This window comes from Danio rerio, chromosome 15 (assembly GCF_052040795.2).
Source record: "Danio rerio strain M-AB ecotype USA chromosome 15, GRCz13ab, whole genome shotgun sequence".
Taxonomy (NCBI): domain Eukaryota; kingdom Metazoa; phylum Chordata; class Actinopteri; order Cypriniformes; family Danionidae; genus Danio; species Danio rerio.
The window spans coordinates 41,107,229-41,127,500 of record NC_141035.1 but is presented as its reverse complement, the minus strand read 5'-3'; the positions used below and the strand labels follow the sequence as shown (position 1 = coordinate 41,127,500).

The window sequence follows — 20,272 nt, the reverse complement described above, 5'->3', positions numbered from 1 at the left end:
ATGCAAACTCCACACAGAAATGACAACTGGCCCAGCCGGGGCTCGAACCAGTGAACTTCCTGCTGTGAGGTGACAGTGCTAACCACTGAGCCACCCTTTAGAAATTAGATTTTTATCAAAAATCACTTCTGGCACAGTATTTTTGCCAGTGACCATAGGTGCTCCCTATGGCCAGTCCACCCCCGTTTCTCACTATAATTTAATACACTGAAAATGATTAATTGGATTTACTGTATTTTGTGGTAAGTGGTTGTAAACAATTTACATGGGCTGAATTAAAAAACAAAAAAGCGATTTCAACTGAGTAACGTTAAACTTCACTTTTTTTTTTAAACTCAGCGAGTATAAATTCTTTGTAACTAGTTACCTTAAAAAAAAAAAAAAAAACTGTAAATCCAATGAATATTTTTCAGCGTAGCTTAACTTAATAAAGTTTTTAAAATTAGTTTACTAAAATTAAACTAGCTTCAAAAATTCAAAACAAAAATAAAATTTAAATTACAACTAATATACATTAAATCATATTAAAACGCAAGACAGTTGTGTATTTTACCCATTGAAACATGAACTTTTGTGGAAAATAAAATGTCAAAACATGGGTAAGATAATAATCATACTGTGTCATTCATTAACAGACATTTTAATGTTTAAAAATATGCAAATCATTTTGTACTTATTAAACTAAAGGAACGAGTATGATTCTAAATTGTAATGTATTTTAAATTATTTTAAAATGTTGTCAGTAGGCTAAAGACTGTGAAATTCACTGTATTTGATATTATTTTTAATAACATTAAAGGATTCTTGTTCTAAATAAACCTCAAACCATTGTTGACATTTCTTTGAGTGCTTCCTAGGCCTGTCACAATAATCAATATCAACTTAGACATGACCTCAAACATTTTTTTGGTGATTTTACTAGTCCAGGGGTCACCAATCTCAGTCCTGGAGGGCCAGTGTCCCTGCAGGGTTTAGCTCCAACTTGCCTCAACACACCTGCCTGAGTGTTTCAAGAATACCTATTAAGAACTTTAATAGCTTGTTCAGGTGTGTTTGATTAAGGTTGGAGCTAAAATCTGCAGGACACCGGCCCTCCAGGAACAAGTTTGGTGACCCCTGTACTAGACACTTCTATACAGCTTAGTGACATTTAATGGCTTAACTAGGTTAATTAGGTGAGTTAATTAGGCAGGTTAGTTAGGCAAGTAATTGTATAACGATTGTTTGTTCTGTAGACTATCGAAAAAAAATATATATAGCTAAAAGGGGCTAATACTTTTTACCTTAAAATGGTGTCTAAAACATTTAAAACCGCTTTTTTTCTAACAGAAATAAAACAAATAAGACTTTCTCCTGAAGGAAAAATATTATCACATACTGTGAAAATTTCCTTGCTCTGTTGAACATCATTTGGGAAATATTTTAAAAAGAAAAAAAAGGGCATTTACGTTTGTTTATGGTAGAATTGTTTATGTATGGGTTTATGTAATTGTTTATTTTTCTATATCTATTGGAGGTGTCAGTATGGTTAAAAACCCTGTAGTATTTAGTATTGTATATTTTCAAGCGGGTGTCTGAGAAGTGAAAAGAGATTTGGTACCAGATATCGCAGCCTCTCATACTTTACCTTTTTTTGTTAAATTTTATGATTTGTTTGTTTAGGTTTAGCAGTGTTTCTCAACCACATTCCTGGAGGACTACCAGCTCTGCACATTTTTCATGTCTCCTTAACCAAACACACCTGATTCTGATCATAAGCAGAGACTGAAAGACCTGTAATGGGTGTGATAGAGAAATGAGACATCCAAAACATGCAGTGTTGGTGGTCCTCCAGGAGCGTGGTTGAGAAACACTGGTTTAGGAATAACGTTTTCACATTACATGATTCCAATGCCTTTATTAAATTGTTACAATAACTATAATTAAATTAAAGATTCCTAAGAATAAAATGTGTTGTTTGGTCTACTTGCATTGTGATGATATTATCATTCTAGTATTATATAATGACTGGCATAAAATGGTCTTGAATGACAATGATATTGTTTCTCACAATATATATTTGGTGCAATATATCGTACAACAACAAAAAGAGATCATGACAGGCCTGTTGTTTCCAATAAATTGCGCGATTAATAATGAGTTCAGATGCAAAACCTTGTAAGTGCAGTCTAAAAATTCTTCTAAAATGAGCGGATTCCTGTGTGTAGGTTTAGCACTATCATGTTTATGGTGATGAATAGGTTATTTTTATTACCTTTAAAACAAAATGATTGAGCATCACAGGAGGCTAAGAGAAATTCTAATTTTAGAAGAAGAGATAAGATGGCACTCTGAGGTTTTTGCATCTCAACTCTTCAAATGTATGATTTTAATAGCTACCATTTTCTTGGGCGCACTGTGGCGTGTCTCTCCTGACTCTCCAGAGCAGATCTGTGTCCCAGTTGGCACAAAGCTGGTGTTGTTTAAAGGGTCGACTCAGTGGTGACTGAATGTTGAGAGGAATCGACACACTGGCTCCAAAAAACCTGTCCGGCCCGGATGTTTCATCTGGGCCGATCCAACCGCGCAACAAACAGCTGAGCGCCCAATCAGAACCGCGGATTACCCGGTCAGGACGGTACACAATCCAGTCAGGAAAACCCACGATTACCACTCGGGTTCTGGGTCGTCCCGGCTCGCAGTTCCAGTGTTTGTGAAAAACAACTGAGGTGGATCCAGTATCAAAAGTGACCAGAACCTGAACGTGCACCACTAACGGCTGAAAACAGCTGAACTGAACGCGTAAAGGACACTTGGAGACTGGCGAATCTGGTGCGTCGAGAAAAGCCACGTTACCTGAGCTGGAGCGACTCAAACAGCCAGTTAAAACCATCTGTTGCAAACAAATACACATAAGTCATGGATGTAAACAACATTAAGCATGGTAACTGATCTGTGTAGGCTATACTTACACAAACAATGACATATGAGCACAAGTATAAACTCTTTAGATCCCTCATTTTTCGTCTATAAAATTAAGATTTGGATTAAACGAAACAACTATAAAATGAAGATTTATGCTGTGGTCATCGTGATGCACAGACACGCTGTTTTGTTGCGTAATTTGTCTGCTTGCTCCATATCCGCATCAACAACCGTCGAAGCGCTGGATTTCATGTGATTAAATGCCGAAGCAGGTACCTGAGAGGGCCGGAATAACATCCTGTTCGGCTACAGGTGTAAGAGTTTAAGCAAACACAACGAACAGTTCCACCCTCCAATGCAAATCTAGGATCCTCATGAATAATTAAGCCTACTCTCAAGTGCAGTTTAGATTGCCTGTCGTTGATTGGTGTAGATATATATATTTTTAAACGGTGGAAAACCAGTGTTTAAAACAGCTATGGGGTAACTGGCATACATAAATATGTTTATCATTGTTTAGTGTTGTATATAATGTGGGATTTAGTTCATTTTCAATAGTAGCTGTGCCTACTTCAAGCTTGTCCTCGCTGTCCTAATTGTCCTCGCTGACCGGATCGGTTGATAAAAGGAAATAGTAACGGAGTGGCACTCACTGAATTAACATTCACATTAACATTAACATTCACTACATAGGCTAACGGCGACGCAGTGGCGTAGTAGGTAGTGCTGTCGTCTCACAGCAAGGTCGTTGGGTCGCTGTGTGGAGTTTGCATGTTCTCCCTGCGGTCGCGTGCGCTTCCTCCGGGTGCTCCGGTTCCCCCCACAGTGCAAAGACATGCGGTACAGGTGAATTGGGTAAGCTAAAATTGTCCGGAGTATATGTATGTGTGTGTGTGTGTGTGTGTGTGTGTGTGTGTGTGTGTGTGTGTGTGTGTGTGTGTGTGGATGTTTCTGAGATGAGTTTGCGGTTCATTCCGCTGTGGCGACCCCGGACTAAGCCGACAAGAAAATCAATGAATGAATATAGGCTAACAAAATTCTAGGAAATTACATGATTTCCTGACTTGTACATTCGTAAATATATTGATAGAAGGACTGATACAATGACAGAATGATAGAATGTTAGATAGAAAAAATGATAGCCATAACTGTGGGTAAAACACAGGATGGATGGATGGATAGATAGATGGATGGATGGATGGATGGATGGATGGATAGATAGATAGATAGATAGATAGATAGATAGATAGATAGATAGATAGATAGATAGAAGAGAATTATGGATAGCACACAATATAAAGATGGTTGGATAAAATTAATAGAATGATACATAACTAGAGATTAAACGGAGTACATAATGACAGAATGATAGACAAATAGATAGAAAGAACTAAGGATGGGATGGACGGATAGAACAGATCTATGAATAGCACACAATATAAAGATGGATGGATAAAACGATGATAGAATGATGCAGATAGAACATTATTTAAAAAGACAGAACGATAGATAGATAGATAGATAAAGAACTATAGATAGCACACAATATAAAGATGGAATGGTAAAACTGGTAAAATGATACAGAACTATGGATAGACACAATATAAAAATACAGAATGATAGACAGAGGCATAGACAGATAGACAGATGAATGATAGAAAAAATATAGATAGAACAGAGCTATGGATGGAACACAATATAAAGATGGATGGATAAAACTAATAGAATGATACAGAACTAGATAGATAGATAGATAGATAGATAGATAGATAGATAGATAGATAGATAGATAGATAGATAGATAGATAGATAGATAGATAGATAGATAGATAGAAAGATAGATAGAATCAAAGATGTATAGAACAGAACTATGGAAGGAACACAATATATAAAAATGAATGGATAAAACTGATAGAAAAATAAAGAACGATATAGAACGATATAGATAGATAGATAGATAGATAGATAGATAGATAGATAGATAGATAGATAGATGGACAAACCTGATAAAATGAAAGACAACTAGATAGAACACAATATATAAAGACATATTGATTCAATCGATCAATGGATAAACACTATAATTCTTTGAGACAAAGCATCAACGGAAATAACGGAAAGCTCACTCTTTTTAAAACATTTTTATTGCTTTCATGCAGGAGTGCCATAAAATTTGAAGACTACAGTTCTGAACATTACAGAAGATGCAAAATTATCATAGTTTGCTTCATTTCTCCACTTCTGTCTGTACGGTATAGGCATAAATAGCTCAAACGGAGAAGTGAGCGGGAATAAGCAGGGGCACAAGAGTCCAAAACAGCTCCCGTCCATGTTCGAGAGAACTGATGTTGAGAACATGCATCAACACAGTGATGTGCAGTTTACTGGAGCGGACTGACACAGCGCGCACACTGACAAAAGAGCTTCTTCGTGCAAAAGAGGTGCAGATGAAACAAATACATCCGCGTAGTTTTATACCTTTTGTTTTTATACATTTCGATGTGGTCTTGTACATCTTACACCAAAGAAACGACAGAGAAGAAACCGGTGATGTTTCGTGCAGCGCTGCTTTGGTTTGCCTCCAGGTTAGTTGATACATCTGACCTTCATAGGCTATGGGGAAATAAACGAATAAAATGCATAGTGACGTCCCTCACTGAGTCTTTTTATTCCTAGCCAGCTCTCGTTTCAGAAAGTGTGCTTTTAGTTTATCTTAATGAACATCATGTAAACCCCAAGAAGAACAGAGAGTGGATTCCACTTCCTCTGAAAATGCACAGTGGTAAAATCCGTCTGCTAGAACATCGGACCATTTCAAGAGCACTCACTCCATTATTACAGCAGTCATGAGTGGTTTAAGCTGCTTTAAAATGATAGAAAAGAGCACCTGTAGATACAAATCAACGTGAACAAAATATTTCCAAGCCCTCTATCTCTCTCAAACAAGTGAGAAGAGCAAATCAAGACGATTCCACAACGGTTTGGACAATCTAGACCTTAATAGCAAGTCTGCTTAAGATCAGACATCAAATCATTGGTCAAACAACACTAAAATCTAAGCTTTTGGACGTTTCTAAATATTCTGGACTGATTTAGTCTGGCACTTTGAATACAAAACAACATCTATCGAAGCTGTAGTTATTTGGTTTCATTCGAATGAAGTGAAACAGAAAGTTCTATTCGGAGCTTAGATGATGTCACTATAAAAAGCCAGCAGATGACAGGGCGAAGATACTAGCAAAAGTTCCAAAACATTCATGTGCATATTCAAAAATCACCTTGGATTCACTAAATAAAGGGTGCCCAAACTGTCCTGGAGGGCCGGTGTCTTGCATATTTTAGTTTCAACCCCAAATAAACACACCTGAACCAAGCTCTTTCTAGGTATACTAGAAACTCCCAGGGAGGTGTGTTGAAGAAAGTTGGAGATATGCAGGACACCGGCCCTCCAAGACCGAGCACCCCTGTAGTAAATGATTTGGAATGACCAACAAAGATCAAATAATCGAGTCCCTTAATTCTTCTACATCCCAAAAAATCCCTGAAGCCTTGGAGATACTTTCAGTGTCTTGTTTCTTGTAAACGTTTTAGTGCGTGTTCCAGCATACTCTTAATCTTTTTTTACAAAACCGATTAACATTCAGAAATAGTGCAACGTATTTGAGGGGAGATTCACACTTATAGATCAGCCCTTTTACAGATTCTGAGACCATCGACGAACACTGACCAAAGAGTACCGTTGACAATTCATTTGAACTTCGAAGACAAAGGAGTGTTGCTGATTGAAACTGAAGAACCAAGCTATTCGGTGTTTTAAGCCAAGGGGAACGAGAATCAAGCAAACATCTAGGAGCATTCAAAGTTCAATCAAACAAAGGCGAAGACATGCAAACTGATACAAGGATTATACAAGGAAAGAAAAGTCTATCAGATTCCTCTGAAAGTCTGGCACTATCTCCTGCTGAATAAATAATGAGTTACATTCCCAAAAAAGGTCCAACCCATTCCCCACAGGTGTATAGTTACAACCCACATCCCCAAACCGTGCTTGTTCCAGTGTTCCTCTGAAAAAGCGAACGTTTCAATAAAGATCTTGGAAAGGTGTTCTGACTCGAAAGGTAACTTCTGACCAAATTGGGCAAGGAAAAAAAAAGTAAATCAACACATTTATAATCAATGATACGACAAAAAGAAATGTACGGGGAGAAAAAAATCAAAGCAATTGTCCAGTCGTCTTATTTCTTCTGTTTTTTGAAGATCTTGAAAGTGTGTTTCTTGCGACTGGCAGCAGAGTCAGTGTCTTCACCTGTAGAGCCGCTGTCCTCTTCTAGGGGACTCTTTTTGGATGATATCTGGGGTATGCGGTTTCCAGCCTTGCCCCCAGTCAGTCCAGTGGGGGACGGCGTGTCGGGTTCAGTGGAGTTTGGGCTTAAGGAGCGTGATGATTCCGACATGGACATTGCTGCCTGCGAGCCATGGATCTCGCTCATACTGGCGGATTTCTCGATGCCATATAACTTCTTCATTAATATGGGACTATCGGGAACTCCATCAGGAGATGGTCCCCCATCGTGAACTCTGTTTCCTCCATTGTGGGTGTGAGACTGGGCTCCCTCTTCAGAACGAGAGTGAGGGCCATGCAGGAGTGAAGTGGGCTTTACAGGGAATCCTTTGGAACTGTAGGATAGGCGTAGCTGTTCGCCGGTCTGGGATATACACAAGGATGAATCTGAATCGGAACGATTCAAGTCCCTGTGCAGAAAACATTGAAATTAGCATTAATGCATGTGTGAGATGTCAAACCAATCCAGGTTAATCCATTGAAACTAAAACTGCTATTTGAATTCAACCCACTGAATCTACTCTAAAGCTGCGTCCGAAATCACATACCACTCAGTTAGGTACTACATTAGAATTTAAACTTACGATATAGAATGAATGCGAGTAGAACGAATGGAATTTGCATGTACTACATTCACCATTTGTCATTATCACATGACCTACACACATCACTTGAATTACTTCATTCCCATTCATGAATTGTCTCACATGGCTTCGTGGGATAGTAGTGTCCATTGGATGCATGCTACAGAATCTTGCCAGAATAGAAGATCATCTGGGAACTTCTCGCCTACTGTTTTTCAAATTCGAACACTACTCACATATTATATAGTAGGGAAGTATGCAATTTCGGACGCTGCTTAAGTCTTCCAAACTGAACCACACCATGCTAAGGTTAAATACCTAAAGCTAGAGAGGTGCAAGCTATGCATAGAGCTATACATAACAATAGTCCAGGCCTGCACTGAGAGGGCCACCTTCTGACAGTTTAGCTTTAACCCAAAAGACACACCTGGAGGACCAATGATGCCCTTTCAGAAACTTATGGGAAAATATTTTGGTGCAGGACCAAGCTAGACTTTGTAGAAAGGTTGTACTGGAAGTAGTACCTGGACTGGACACCTAACACAGAGACACCCCAAACCTGGGGTGATCAATCCTGCACCTGCTAACAACCCCAAAAGAACACAGGCTGCATCCGAAACTGCCTACTACTCAGTAGGTACTCCATTTGAATTTAAACGAACTACTCGGCCGTTAGAAAAGTACATTCTATACAGTATGAATGTGAAAAGTATGAATGGAATTCGGATGTTCTACATCCGCCATTTTGTCATGGTCACGTGACCTACCTGCATCAGTTGCGTCGCTTCAGTCCCATTCATGAATTCTCTCATGGGGCATTATGGGATAGCGCAGCATGCATGGGATGCGGACTTCAGAATCTTGCCGGAAGTAGTAAGTCATCCGGGTACTTCTCGCCTACTGATTTTCGAATTCTATGAATTCGGACATACTACTCGGCTCGCATACTGATTTTAGCGTACTATATAGTATGGAAGTATGCGGTTTCGGACGCAGCAACAGATTACCAGCTAATCAAGATCTTTTGGATTACCAGACATTCAATTTGAAGATAAAACGAGGCTTTTCAATTACATTCCCACAGGGTTGTTTCTTGCAGACTTTAGTTCTAATAACAAAACTCCCATTGGATTTAAAGAACTCTGCATAATGCTGACCCTCCAGAAGCAGAACTGAACTCTCCGACCCAACACAGTAAATTCAGTGGACATGCAGGTTTAAGAGTGTTTCAAGTAAAGGGAAGGGTGCAAGCAAGTTACATGGTCAAGTTGCAAGTTGTCATGAAGTAAAGTTTATTTATAAACTAATTTCGAGAGGATCACGTGTTTATGATAGCTTGCGGCTGGTCCCCCATCCAATCCAATCAGACGATTCAGACACAACCATATTCGTTTTAAACAATCCCCCCTTCCACCCCTACACCTCCCCCTTTCTCAGATGGGTGGCACGGTGGCCCAGTGGTTAGCACTGTTGCCTCAGAGCAAGAACGCCACTGGTTCTAGTCCTAACCAAGCCAGTCGACGTTTCTGTGCCGAGTATTGACTATTGTTATGTTTCCCCTGGGTTCCCCAGTTTCCTCTCACCGTCCAAAAACAACCAAAAAAACTTAAGTTAATTGATTAATCCAAATTGGCAACATAGACTTGCTCCTAGTCAGTAGCTATCTCTTAAGAGCAATCACTATCTGTTCATTAGCTACTACAGCAGGGGAAGTGTCGAGATCTACCTGAGCTCAAATTCCCAACTCGCCTTGCAAACCGGAGGGAGCCCCAGGCTCGAGGATCTTATGAGCTCAGGGCTCTCTCCCGGGACAGCATGCCAAACAAGCTTTAATCATTCATCAGCTAAGTGTGAACTCTTGATCTCTGGTATAGTAAGTATAGTCAATCCCTGCAACAAACCACACAAGTCACCAAAATGAGTGAAGTATGTTAAGTGTTTCAAACAAGTCCCACAACCATGCTAGGTGAGAAACACAAAGCAAGCAGAACAAAATACCCATGGCTGCCACAATGGCGGGGACGCTCTGGGCTGGCATCATAGGGGAGGTCTGGGATGGTGTCCATGGGCTGGAAATGTGAAGAGTGATAGTGGGATGCATGAGGGGCGACGGAAGAGGAGTGGGGAATGTGGGATGAGGAGGCAGAGTAGATAGCAGGATGGGACATGGCTGAGGAAAGTGGAGGCAGTCCCAGAGCTTCGAACTGTCCAAAGGATTGGCTGCGCGCCTGGCGCATCGCCGTCCTAGGCCTGGATGAGTATAGGCTACCCTCCCCTTCCTGCCCACCAAGTGCAAGACAACTCTCTACCAACCTCTGCGAACCCAGAGCCATCTGCGGGTCAATGTGACGCTGCCGGAGTGACATCATACTGGGAGCTGTAGGGAAACAAAACAATAAGGTCACTCAGTGAAGCCATTTTGAGCACGCACACACTAAAATAACACTGGGTGATGGGTGGCAGGCTGGAGAAGGTGAAGAAACTGAGACTCAGGTGGGTGCTAGATAGGAAAAATATACAGGTGTCTACAGGTGCTATGGCTTTTCCCAGAAAAAGGTGCAAAAGGGAAGTTGTGAACAGGCTTAGACTCCAAGCGACCCATTCATCTATCTCTTGATGTTGCATTCCCTGTTTCTACTAGAATGACTTTGGGTGACAAATACCCAACTCTACAAATATAATTTAAAAGATTCCCCATTAGCTATGCTAAGTGTTTATTAAACTTCAATACGAGTTAAATGAAGCTCATTCTATCCATATTGCAATGCATTTTAGAGCTGTACAGAATATTAATAAATAAAAAAACATCTGTGCTTCCCACAGATTTGAAATATACTTGCGGTGGTAGCCGGATTGAAACACAACTGTTACCCACGTCACATAAATAGTTAACTATATGCGACAAACAAAACATAATAAAATTTTTAAATAATAATTGTATTTATTATGAAATCTTTCTTTTCAGTGAGTTAAAGTAAAAAAGACTTTTAAACAAAGAAAAGAAACACTTTTATGCTATTCAGGAACCATGTACACACACTGACAAGTAAAATCTGCATCTCAAGTTTAAAGTATTCCTGAATGCCAAAGCATTTTAGACATGTTTATAAAAAAGCCTATGTAATATATTAACATTATCAAATTAATAAAATAATCCGCAAATGAGAAATAAATATCTCTAAAAATGATCGTAATTGCAAGATTAAAACAAGTAGATTTTTTTTTTTTAAATAAGGCAAATGCATTGATTAACCATTACAAATAATGCACATATAGATATATAGTTTAGATGTCATTTCGTCCTCTCGGAGTATATAGTAAAGTTTTTCTGAGTCGTTTAAATTAATGAATCTATTGTTTATGTTTTCTCTCAGTATCGCGGCTGTGCAAGCACGGTCAGTAGTAAAAAACCAGGCGGAAAATAGTCTTTAATAAAAGAGTAATGCAAAAACACATACAAGCTTTAGAAAGTGAAAGCAAATTTTTTTAAGTCCCAAAAATGTGCATCCCTGTGGGTCTAAAGAGCAAATGAAACTGTCTGCACAATTGTTGACAGGTCTCGCAGGCAAAGAATGAAACTAGTAAACTAGAATGAAACTAGTAGTTGACCAGGTCTCACTGGAAGAAGAGACAGTACTGTCTCAATGTGATCTCCTGGCTAAATAAAGAAAATGAGTAAACGAGAGAAGATTTTTCGCTAATTAATTGATCGCGGATGTTTGTAAAATTGAGCGTGTAAAAGGATGTTAATAATAGTAAAAAAAGTGTCACTAAATATACTTGAGCGGCCATTAATATACCTGGGCGGCCCGCCCAAGTAAAGTCTACAGTATGTGTGGGAAGCACTGAACATTATATACATTTTTTGGGACGGCTACAAAAATATATATTCAGAAAGAGCATTTGGTACTTAATTATTTATGGTAAGACCAAGATTGTGCATTAAGTAAAAAAAAATAATATTTACAGAAGAATATAAAACAGTATCTCATAAGAATAAACATGCATGTCTGAAATTTTCTTGGTGGTGTCCTACACACAAATCAGACGAAAACAATAAGAGCCATTTTAGAGTAAGCCATTTCACATTTAGGGAGAAGAACAAGACAGAGAGGTGTAGACTGGGAGCGATTCTTTCTGTCCAGTTTCCCTTTGCAGTAGCTAGGGGTTATGGGCAGCACGCTGCTTTAAAAGAGAGAATTGTTTGGTTTGAGAAAACAAGAGGAAGTGAGAGGAGTGGTTGGGGTAGAGGGCATGGTAGTTTAGCCCACCAGAGTTCTTCCAAAACGACTGGCAATCCGAATTCAAAGACCAGAGATCACTTGCTCGACGGCCCATTAGCCATGCTGCATCTGGAGAGGGTAAGGGGCAAGGGTAGGGTGCGACTGTTAATCATTTCACTTCTAACACAAAGCTAGTCAAAACAGCTTTTTGGGCAAACCTTTTGCTCATTAAAATAAAACTCTTGAAGGAAAAGTAAATCCCTAAGCCATCTAATCTTCAAAGAGTGAGTTCCTAGCGAAAATAAAGCAAATATTGTAGAAAGAGAGAGATCAGGAATAAATATCAAATTAAATATATTTTACCCAATGAACACCAATTTTATTTTGTGCTTCGTACCTGAGAAGACAACTATTTTGTGGTTTCTTTGAGCTTATTTTAATACATTTTTTTTTACAAATTCAGATGGAGTCAACTCATGGACCCATTTCTTCAGATCTACGCCATAAGCTCAAATTGAATACAAACCAGAAAAAAAGAGATATGTACAAAGAGTGCATAGCTGCTATTTTAAAAACACATCACAACAATGCATGGTGATGATCCTGAAGTACTCTCTTCTGTGCAATACAGACCTGTAGATGGGGTGGGCAAAATATTCCAGCAGAAAGAGAAAAGATGAAATGTGCAAACACACTTTAGTAGCTTACTCACAGATGGAATGAAAAAAACAACCATACTAAGGACTACAGATTTTTGGATTTGGTCAAATTGCATTGAGGTCTTTGCTGGGGTTTGACTGACCGGGACTGATCCCTATCGCTGTCCGACAAGTCCTTACATTGAAGTGTTCCTGGTGGCACAATGTCCTCATCCATGTCATCCATGTCGTCGGACATGAAGTGCTGGGGTGTCCCGCGGCCGCCCATAAAGCTGGGGTCCAGGTTGAGGGCTGAAGCCAGGGAGGGCAGGCCTGGGTTATGGACCAGCGTGAAGCCTGTTAAGAGCTCGATCTGCTGCCAGCGATGGAGTCTCTCTCTCAGGGCTGCCGTCACCTCACCTAAAGCTTGCCTGGAGTCAAGGATATACAGAGGAGATCAACATTAGAGAACAATCTAGAGCAGGGGTGTCCACACTCGGTCCTGGAGGGCCATTGTCCTGGAGAGTTTGGTCCAACCGTAATCAAACGCACCTGAACCAGCTAATCAAGCTCTTACTAGATATACAAGAAACTTCCTGGCAGGTGTGTTGAAGAAAGTGGGAGCTAAACTCAGCAGAACACCGGCCCTCCAGGACCGAGTTTGGACACCCCTGCTCTAGAGTTTTCTAAATCACTTAAAGGAAGAGAGAGCATTTTATAAATATCACCTTTCTATAATTATAAAAAATGTTAACAAAAAAGTAATCAACAGCAATAAATAATACATAAAATTAAACACCCTAATAATAATAATAATAATAATAATAAGAAGAAGAAGAAGAAGAAGAATAACAAGAATAACAAGAAAAAATAAAAATCTAAAACTTGAAAACTTTGGAAGGATTCACATTTAAAATGATTTTATTTAATGTCTCTCCAGATGAAAACCATTGTCTGATTACATTAAAAATAGGCCAGTATATGTTTAACAGTTCTGTTCTGCTTAAGGAGATGCAAGCAAAAACTGAAATTCTATCATCCTTGTCACAAACCAGTTTGACCACAAACCAGTTTTTAAAATATCTACGTGATAAAATTTTTGTTTTTTTTTTGTACAGTTTTATTTTATGTGTTTGTATAACATATACAAAATAAATACATAAAATACAAACTCATATATTATGTCAAAACAAACTAGGGCTGCACGATATTGGAAAATCTACGATATACATCGCGATGTTAAAATCATTTCACCAGATGATTTGATTTGAATATCTCTATTTAGAAAGATTTCATTCATTTAGTTCTTCTATTTTTTCTATACAGTGCATCTGCATATGAATAAAGAGTGCTTTATGGTTTTCTGGCGAGTCTAAAAGTACTGAAGTACAGAAGTTAAACAATCATATGTAAAATAACATGGTACTCATTCATTCATTTCCTTTTCAGTTTAGTCCCTTTATTAATCAGGGGTCGCCACAGCAGAATGAACCTATCATTGTAAAAATAATTCCAAATTAATAATATATAATAATATCTTTATTTTTTCATATTTAAACAGTCTAATCCTGCAATATGACTATACACACACTGCAATGTTGATGCTCAAACGATATAAGCCCTAAAACAAACTTTTTTTTTGGTTGTGATTAATTTCAATTAATTTTTGCCGACCACTATTAAAAGTTGTTCTGTGAGGAACTTTTTAAATTTTTATTTTTTTTTTTTAAGTTAGTTATTAAAAAAAGTGACTTACTTGGCTGCAAGTATTTTGTGATCCACATCATCCAGCGAAGAACTGTGAGCCACATGGAACGTCCCGAATAAAGTATTTCTCTTCTTTTTAATCTTTTCTGCCTATGAAATCATGTCACATTTTTTCAAGAAAATTAACATCATGCTGTCAATAATAAATAATAACCAGGGTTCTGTCTCCAAAAGCTCTGCTTACCCCTTCTTTGGCCACCTGCAGCTGTCGCTCAGCATTCTGCTTCTTGATGTTGTAGTACTGCACCTCCACCTCATGAGTAAGCTGCAGCCATTTCTGCAGAGCTTCAGGAGGAGACCAACTGCTGCGAGACTCCAGTTCCTTCTCTGCTTTCTTCAGAGCCATCCGTACCTGCAGGAGGCGCCAGAGTCATGTCACATCAGAACACAACATATACAGTATGCCATAGAATTTCATAACTTTAATACTGAGCATCTGAAATTTAAGAAAACTAATTTTTTTTAAGGCTGATTTTTTTATAGACATATTTTCAAAAATTTTTGTGGTCTGAATTCATAGAGTGCAGATATCCAGTATGTAAAAATACAGTTTCAGCCATACCATACCATACAGACCCGAATGTAATGTGAGTGCGGGCCGTCAATGGAGGTGGAAGGGGGGACAAGCGGGCTTTGGCCCGGTTCAAGGCAACTGTACATAGAGTACGCCCTTAGTTTCACTGTATCACAACAGTTAGCGTCATGGTGGCTCAGTGGTTAGCACTGTCGCCTCAAAGCAAGAAGGTTGCTGGTCTGAGTCCCAACTGGGCCAGTTGGCATTTCTGTGTGGAGTTTGAATGTCCTCCCCGTGTTTATGTGGGTTTCCTCTGGGCGCTCCTTTTTCCCCCACAGTTCAAAGACATGCGCTATAGGTGAATTGGATAAACTAAATTGACTGTAGTATGACTGCGAATTCGTGAGTGTATGCGTGTTTCCCAGTACTAGGTTGCAGCTAGAAGGGCATCCCCTTGTGTAAAACATTTGCTGGATAAGTTGGTGGTTCATTCTGTGTTGGCAAACCCTGATGAAAAACTTAGCCAAGAGAAAATGAATGAATGAATGAATGAATGAATGAATGAATGAATGTACAGTATCACTATAGTATCACATATTGTCACTACAATATTAAATGTTTTTTTAAATGTTTCTTTTTATATATATTTGTAACATTTTATATAACAATATTACAATTTAATATAAATAAAGTATATCAAGATGAACTGTTGATAGCTCAAAATATTTTAATATTTTAGTTTACACATTTTATTTCCAGTTTTTCTGGTTTATTGATAAAACTTTATGGTTTCGTTTTAGTTAGCAATTAAAACCAGGTCACATAAAACCCTAAATGCCAGAAAACAAACATTTTAGTGATGCAACACAGCAAAGAATAAATGAGTAAACATTACCTCATTCATTTTCCTTTGGCTTAGTCCCTTTATTTATCAGGGGTCGCCACAGCGGAATGAACCGCCAACTTATCCAGCATATGTTTTACACAGTGGATGTCTTTCCAGCTGCAAGTCAGTACTGAGAAACACTCATACACACTCATTCACACGCATACACTACGACCAATTTAGTTTATTCAATTCACCTGTACCACATGTCTTTGGACTGTAGGGGAAACCAGAGCATGTGAAGGAAACTCACGTAAACACAGGGAGAACATGCAAACTCCTCACAGAAATGCCAGCTGGCCCAGCCATGAGTCGAACCAGCAATCTTCTTGCTGTTTTACGCAGCGGATGCCCTTCCAGCCGCAACCCATTTCAGGGAAACATCCACACACACATTCACACACGCACTCATACACTACGGACAATTTAGCCTACCCAATTCACTTGTACCACATGTCTTTGGACTGTGGGGGAAACCGGAGCACCCGGAGGAAACCCATGCGAATGCAGGGAGAACATGCAAACTCCACACAGAAACGCCAACTGAGCCGAGCCGAGGTTTGAACCAACAACCTTTTTCCTGTGATGCGACAGCACTACCTACTGCGCCAATGTATATTCTTTTTAAATAGATAAAAATAGAACAAATTAATATAATTTTTCTAAAATCAGTAAATGCCAGAAAACAAACAATGTTATGAGCCTGAAATTGCAAGATAGTATTTTAACCTTTCAGCCTCTTCTATTTATCCCACAATTTGCATAAGCGATTATGACAATTAGCTTATTTACGTGACTCATGAATGACTCATTTGGCAAGCTAACGAGAATAAACAGCATAAATTACATCACCTAAAACCTTTTGTTGCAACAAGATTCAAATTAATTAGCCACAAATCGGCTTCGCACCCCAACCTAACCTAACTAAGATAAACACAATTAACAAACTCCTCCATTAGAGAGGCAAATAAACAGATCTCATCCACTAAGGGCTTTTGGGAGTGGGCTGAGGGGTCGGAGAGATTTGGAACGGCACTAATGAGCATCAAACCTACAGAGATTTGCACCACTCTCTGACCCAGAATACCCAATCAGCACCAGGGTTTTAATAGGCCAACATGGGGCATCTGTGCAGAGGAGAAATAAATAAATCATCCAATTCAGTTCTATTTGATTATTTCTATCTAGACATGCCACTTGTGGATTTTATACACATTACCTAAGCAAATTGAAACCAAATACTGTCACATATGTTACTGCTTCTGCACTCATTGACATATTGGAGCCTATTACAATAATAAGATCAGGTTCAATCACTGCTTTTCTTACAGATCTGAAGTGTTAACTGCAAAATTTGACAAGTAAAATAAAAAAGGCCGTTTTAAAGTCAAAAGAGCAATTATATGAAAACTAAATTAATAATCATGGCTCCAGACAATACACTAGGGTGTTAAGTGAAAATTAACATTATTTTACAATAATACCCCCCTTGCACATCATGATGCAACATTATCATGCAACTTACATATTAGTAGAGTCATTAAGCAACTGGTGCACCAGATTCACCCATTATGAACCGTTTTCGAAGGCTGTAGATTAAAGGCCATAATGTTGTAAATACACAGACATATTGCTATATATATATATATATATATATATATATATATATATATATATATATATATATATATATATATATATATATATATATATATATATATATATATATATATATATTAGTACACCCAAATTCATTTATTAGGGAAAAATATTAAATAGTTTAATAAACAGGAAAAATCAAGAGTTACATGATATTTTGTTGAAATAATTAATAAAGTTAATATTCTTTTTTTGCAATAACCTGTTTGTATTTAAATGTATTTTCCTTTAGATTTCTAAAGCTGTAAGGTGACCAAACTCTTATTTTTAAGGATATAACTGTTTATTAAAATATTAAGCAGTTATATATTTAACATGTTTTGTTTAAGTGCATCAAAAATGATTGTCTATACTCACAGGCAAATGCTTACAAATATTACTTATTTGCATACTAAATTTTACTGGGCACTACAGGTCTAATATGCTAATTATTTAAGATTTATTTTTTGGACAATATCACTCAACATCACTCAAATGTAAATCACCAGTTTTAGCTTGATATCTTTTTTTTAATGTTGGGTCACACTTTATTTTGATGGTCCATTTGTTGAATTAAGGTTACATTGCAACTAATTCTCAGTAGATAAGTAGACTGTTAGGTTGGGGTTTGGTTTAGGGTTGAGGCTGGGATTAGTGTAAGTTGACATGTACTTGCAAAGTTTCTTATAGTCAGTTAAATGTCTGTTGATGGAGCAGTATCAACAGATATTAAGCAGACAGTCTACTAATGCTCAAATGGACCATCAAAATAAAGTGTCAACCAATGTTTAACTGAATTTAAAAATGTAACCTACTTCCATGACCTGAGGGTGATTAAATTAACACAACATTTTCATTTTTTGGTGAGCTATTCCTTCAGCAACATCTCTATGGTCATTACTCTGATAAAGCAGGTCAAGACATGCAGGAGCTCTGGACACAGATCCTCTGAGATACTTAAAGATATCAACTGCATGATCATTTTGCTATCATTTAAAAATGAGCTGAAACAATTCTTGAGCTTTTTGGGACAACTTAATGTTCAATCCACTAAAATGTGTAAAAATTAAAAAGTTAACTTAATTTTTAAAGTTGAAATCAAGTCAACTTTATGGTAACGAGTTGTGACTCTGTTTGGTGGCAACCAATCAGAATGTAGAAGTCCACCGCTTGAGAGGAATCCAGAGAACACAGTTCTGTGAACTTTGGTTCTGACCACAGGGTTTGTTCCCAAGGGTTTGATTATTGCATTTACCGTATTTCCAGCTATTTATGATGTTTTCATACAGGGACATACTTTAATAAAAGTTAATGGTGAGTTACTGATGTGCATTAATTAACGAGAATACAAAACAATATTGCTGCTTCAGAATAATTCAGACATATGCACATATATTGGATAAGTGGAGCAAAGTAACACCACACACAACAACTTGATCGTCCATAATTACTGTAAATAAATTTGATAAAAAGATGCACAACATCATCATTATGATCATTATGATATCTATTTTGTTAGATTAGCTCCAGACTTGGCTTCAGCAGTGACTGATCTAATGTACATGCACAAATCTAATATATATGCACGAACATAATTTTGTAAGGCTTCCAATAGAAAATATAAATTTAAAAGAGAGATCTGTGAGGGGTGTACTTGTATATGTTGAGCACTGTATAAATTTTTTTTTCGGTGACTTTACCTGCTCCAGTTCCTCCTCTGCATATTTCTGTCGGCTCAGCTCGTTCTCAGTTCCCTCTCGGAGCTCCTTGAGTCTCTGCGCCTCCTGTTTGGCAGTGTTGATCTCGTCCCTCAGCTTCTGCTCCAGGTTCACCTTCTCCACCTCCACAGACCGGTGCTCTTCCTGAGCAATCTGCAGCCTGAGAAGAGAAAAAAAAAAAACAACACACAGAAAATAAATCACAGAAAACTACAGTCATACTTGACCAGTACTAATTGGTTTTAAGATATTTATTTTGACTGACCCCAGTGCATAAGTAAAAAAAATAGCCAGCAGGGTTTAAAAAAATAAACACTTTATCAGTATGACTATAATACTATAATATTACTAGGTTCTCAACTAACAGAGTCCTCTATAGGTTGTTACATAAAGCAAGTCACCCAAGCAATGCTAAGTAACTACCCAAGCAATGCCTCGCAAGTTTTCTGACCATCCAATAAGTCATAAATTGTGCATTTGTATTGTCCTATTGCGATTTTCCAGGATCAATTTACATTTCCAGGCTGCTATAGACCAATTCCAGTGATATAGTTGTGACATTTGCAAACTTAAAACCTAAATTCACAGAGAAAGTACAGTATATGTTAACATTATATTGAAACATCTGTTTATATTATATTTTTCAAAACTACCAACCAAAGACTTAGGGAAAAAAAATATTTTAGCAATTAATATATTATAAATCAAAATTCTGTGACTTAAATTGCAGAACCCAAAGGAAATAATGTTAATCAAAAGGAAAAGAGTTGGCTCACTATAAAACAAAAATGATTGATTTTATTTGACTTTATTTTAATTTATTGTATTTATTTTTCTGTGACTTTGTCAAAATTTTCAAACAATTATATTTGATTGTACATTTTGACAGAACTGTAAAATACAAGCCTATACAAAAACATTTTAAAAACGCAATTTTGGTGAAAACTAAATTTAACGATTTAAGTAGACATTTGCACGGAATTTCTCTACAGCCAAACCTTTGGTCATTCATGCCAATGCAAAACGTAGGTTTCAATGGTGCCAGCAGCAAAACTTTT

The 20,272-nt window shown here is 37.7% G+C and overlaps 2 protein-coding genes across 12 annotated transcripts in view; both read right to left on the bottom strand.

Annotated features, from left to right (window-relative positions):
- si:dkey-24p1.6 overlaps positions 1-3,238 on the bottom strand; it is a 27,426-nt gene extending 24,188 nt beyond the window's left edge. For 2 of the 3 annotated variants that reach the window (XR_015508661.1, XR_015508662.1), the window contains exons 1-2: positions 2,952-3,238; positions 2,380-2,872 (exon numbers count right to left, since the gene is read on the bottom strand). Coding sequence is in view for 1 of the 3 variants with exons in the window: in NM_001423261.1 (NP_001410190.1) it covers positions 2,380-2,872; positions 2,952-2,999 (541 nt within the window). In the remaining 2 variants the exon portion in view is untranslated. 3 annotated transcript variants of the gene reach the window in all.
- Positions 3,239-5,030: 1,792 nt separating this feature from the next.
- Positions 5,031-20,272, bottom strand: part of stim1a (stromal interaction molecule 1a) — an 84,666-nt gene continuing 69,424 nt past the window's right edge. The window contains exons 8-15 of one of the 9 annotated variants that reach the window (XR_015508643.1): positions 19,197-19,374; positions 14,643-14,810; positions 14,448-14,548; positions 12,893-13,122; positions 12,102-12,182; positions 9,829-10,207; positions 6,367-7,656; positions 5,031-6,217 (exon numbers count right to left, since the gene is read on the bottom strand). Coding sequence is in view for 4 of the 9 variants with exons in the window: in XM_087282984.1 (XP_087139110.1) it covers positions 7,140-7,656; positions 9,829-10,207; positions 12,102-12,182; positions 12,893-13,122; positions 14,448-14,548; positions 14,643-14,810; positions 19,197-19,374 (1,654 nt within the window). In the remaining 5 variants the exon portion in view is untranslated. 9 annotated transcript variants of the gene reach the window in all.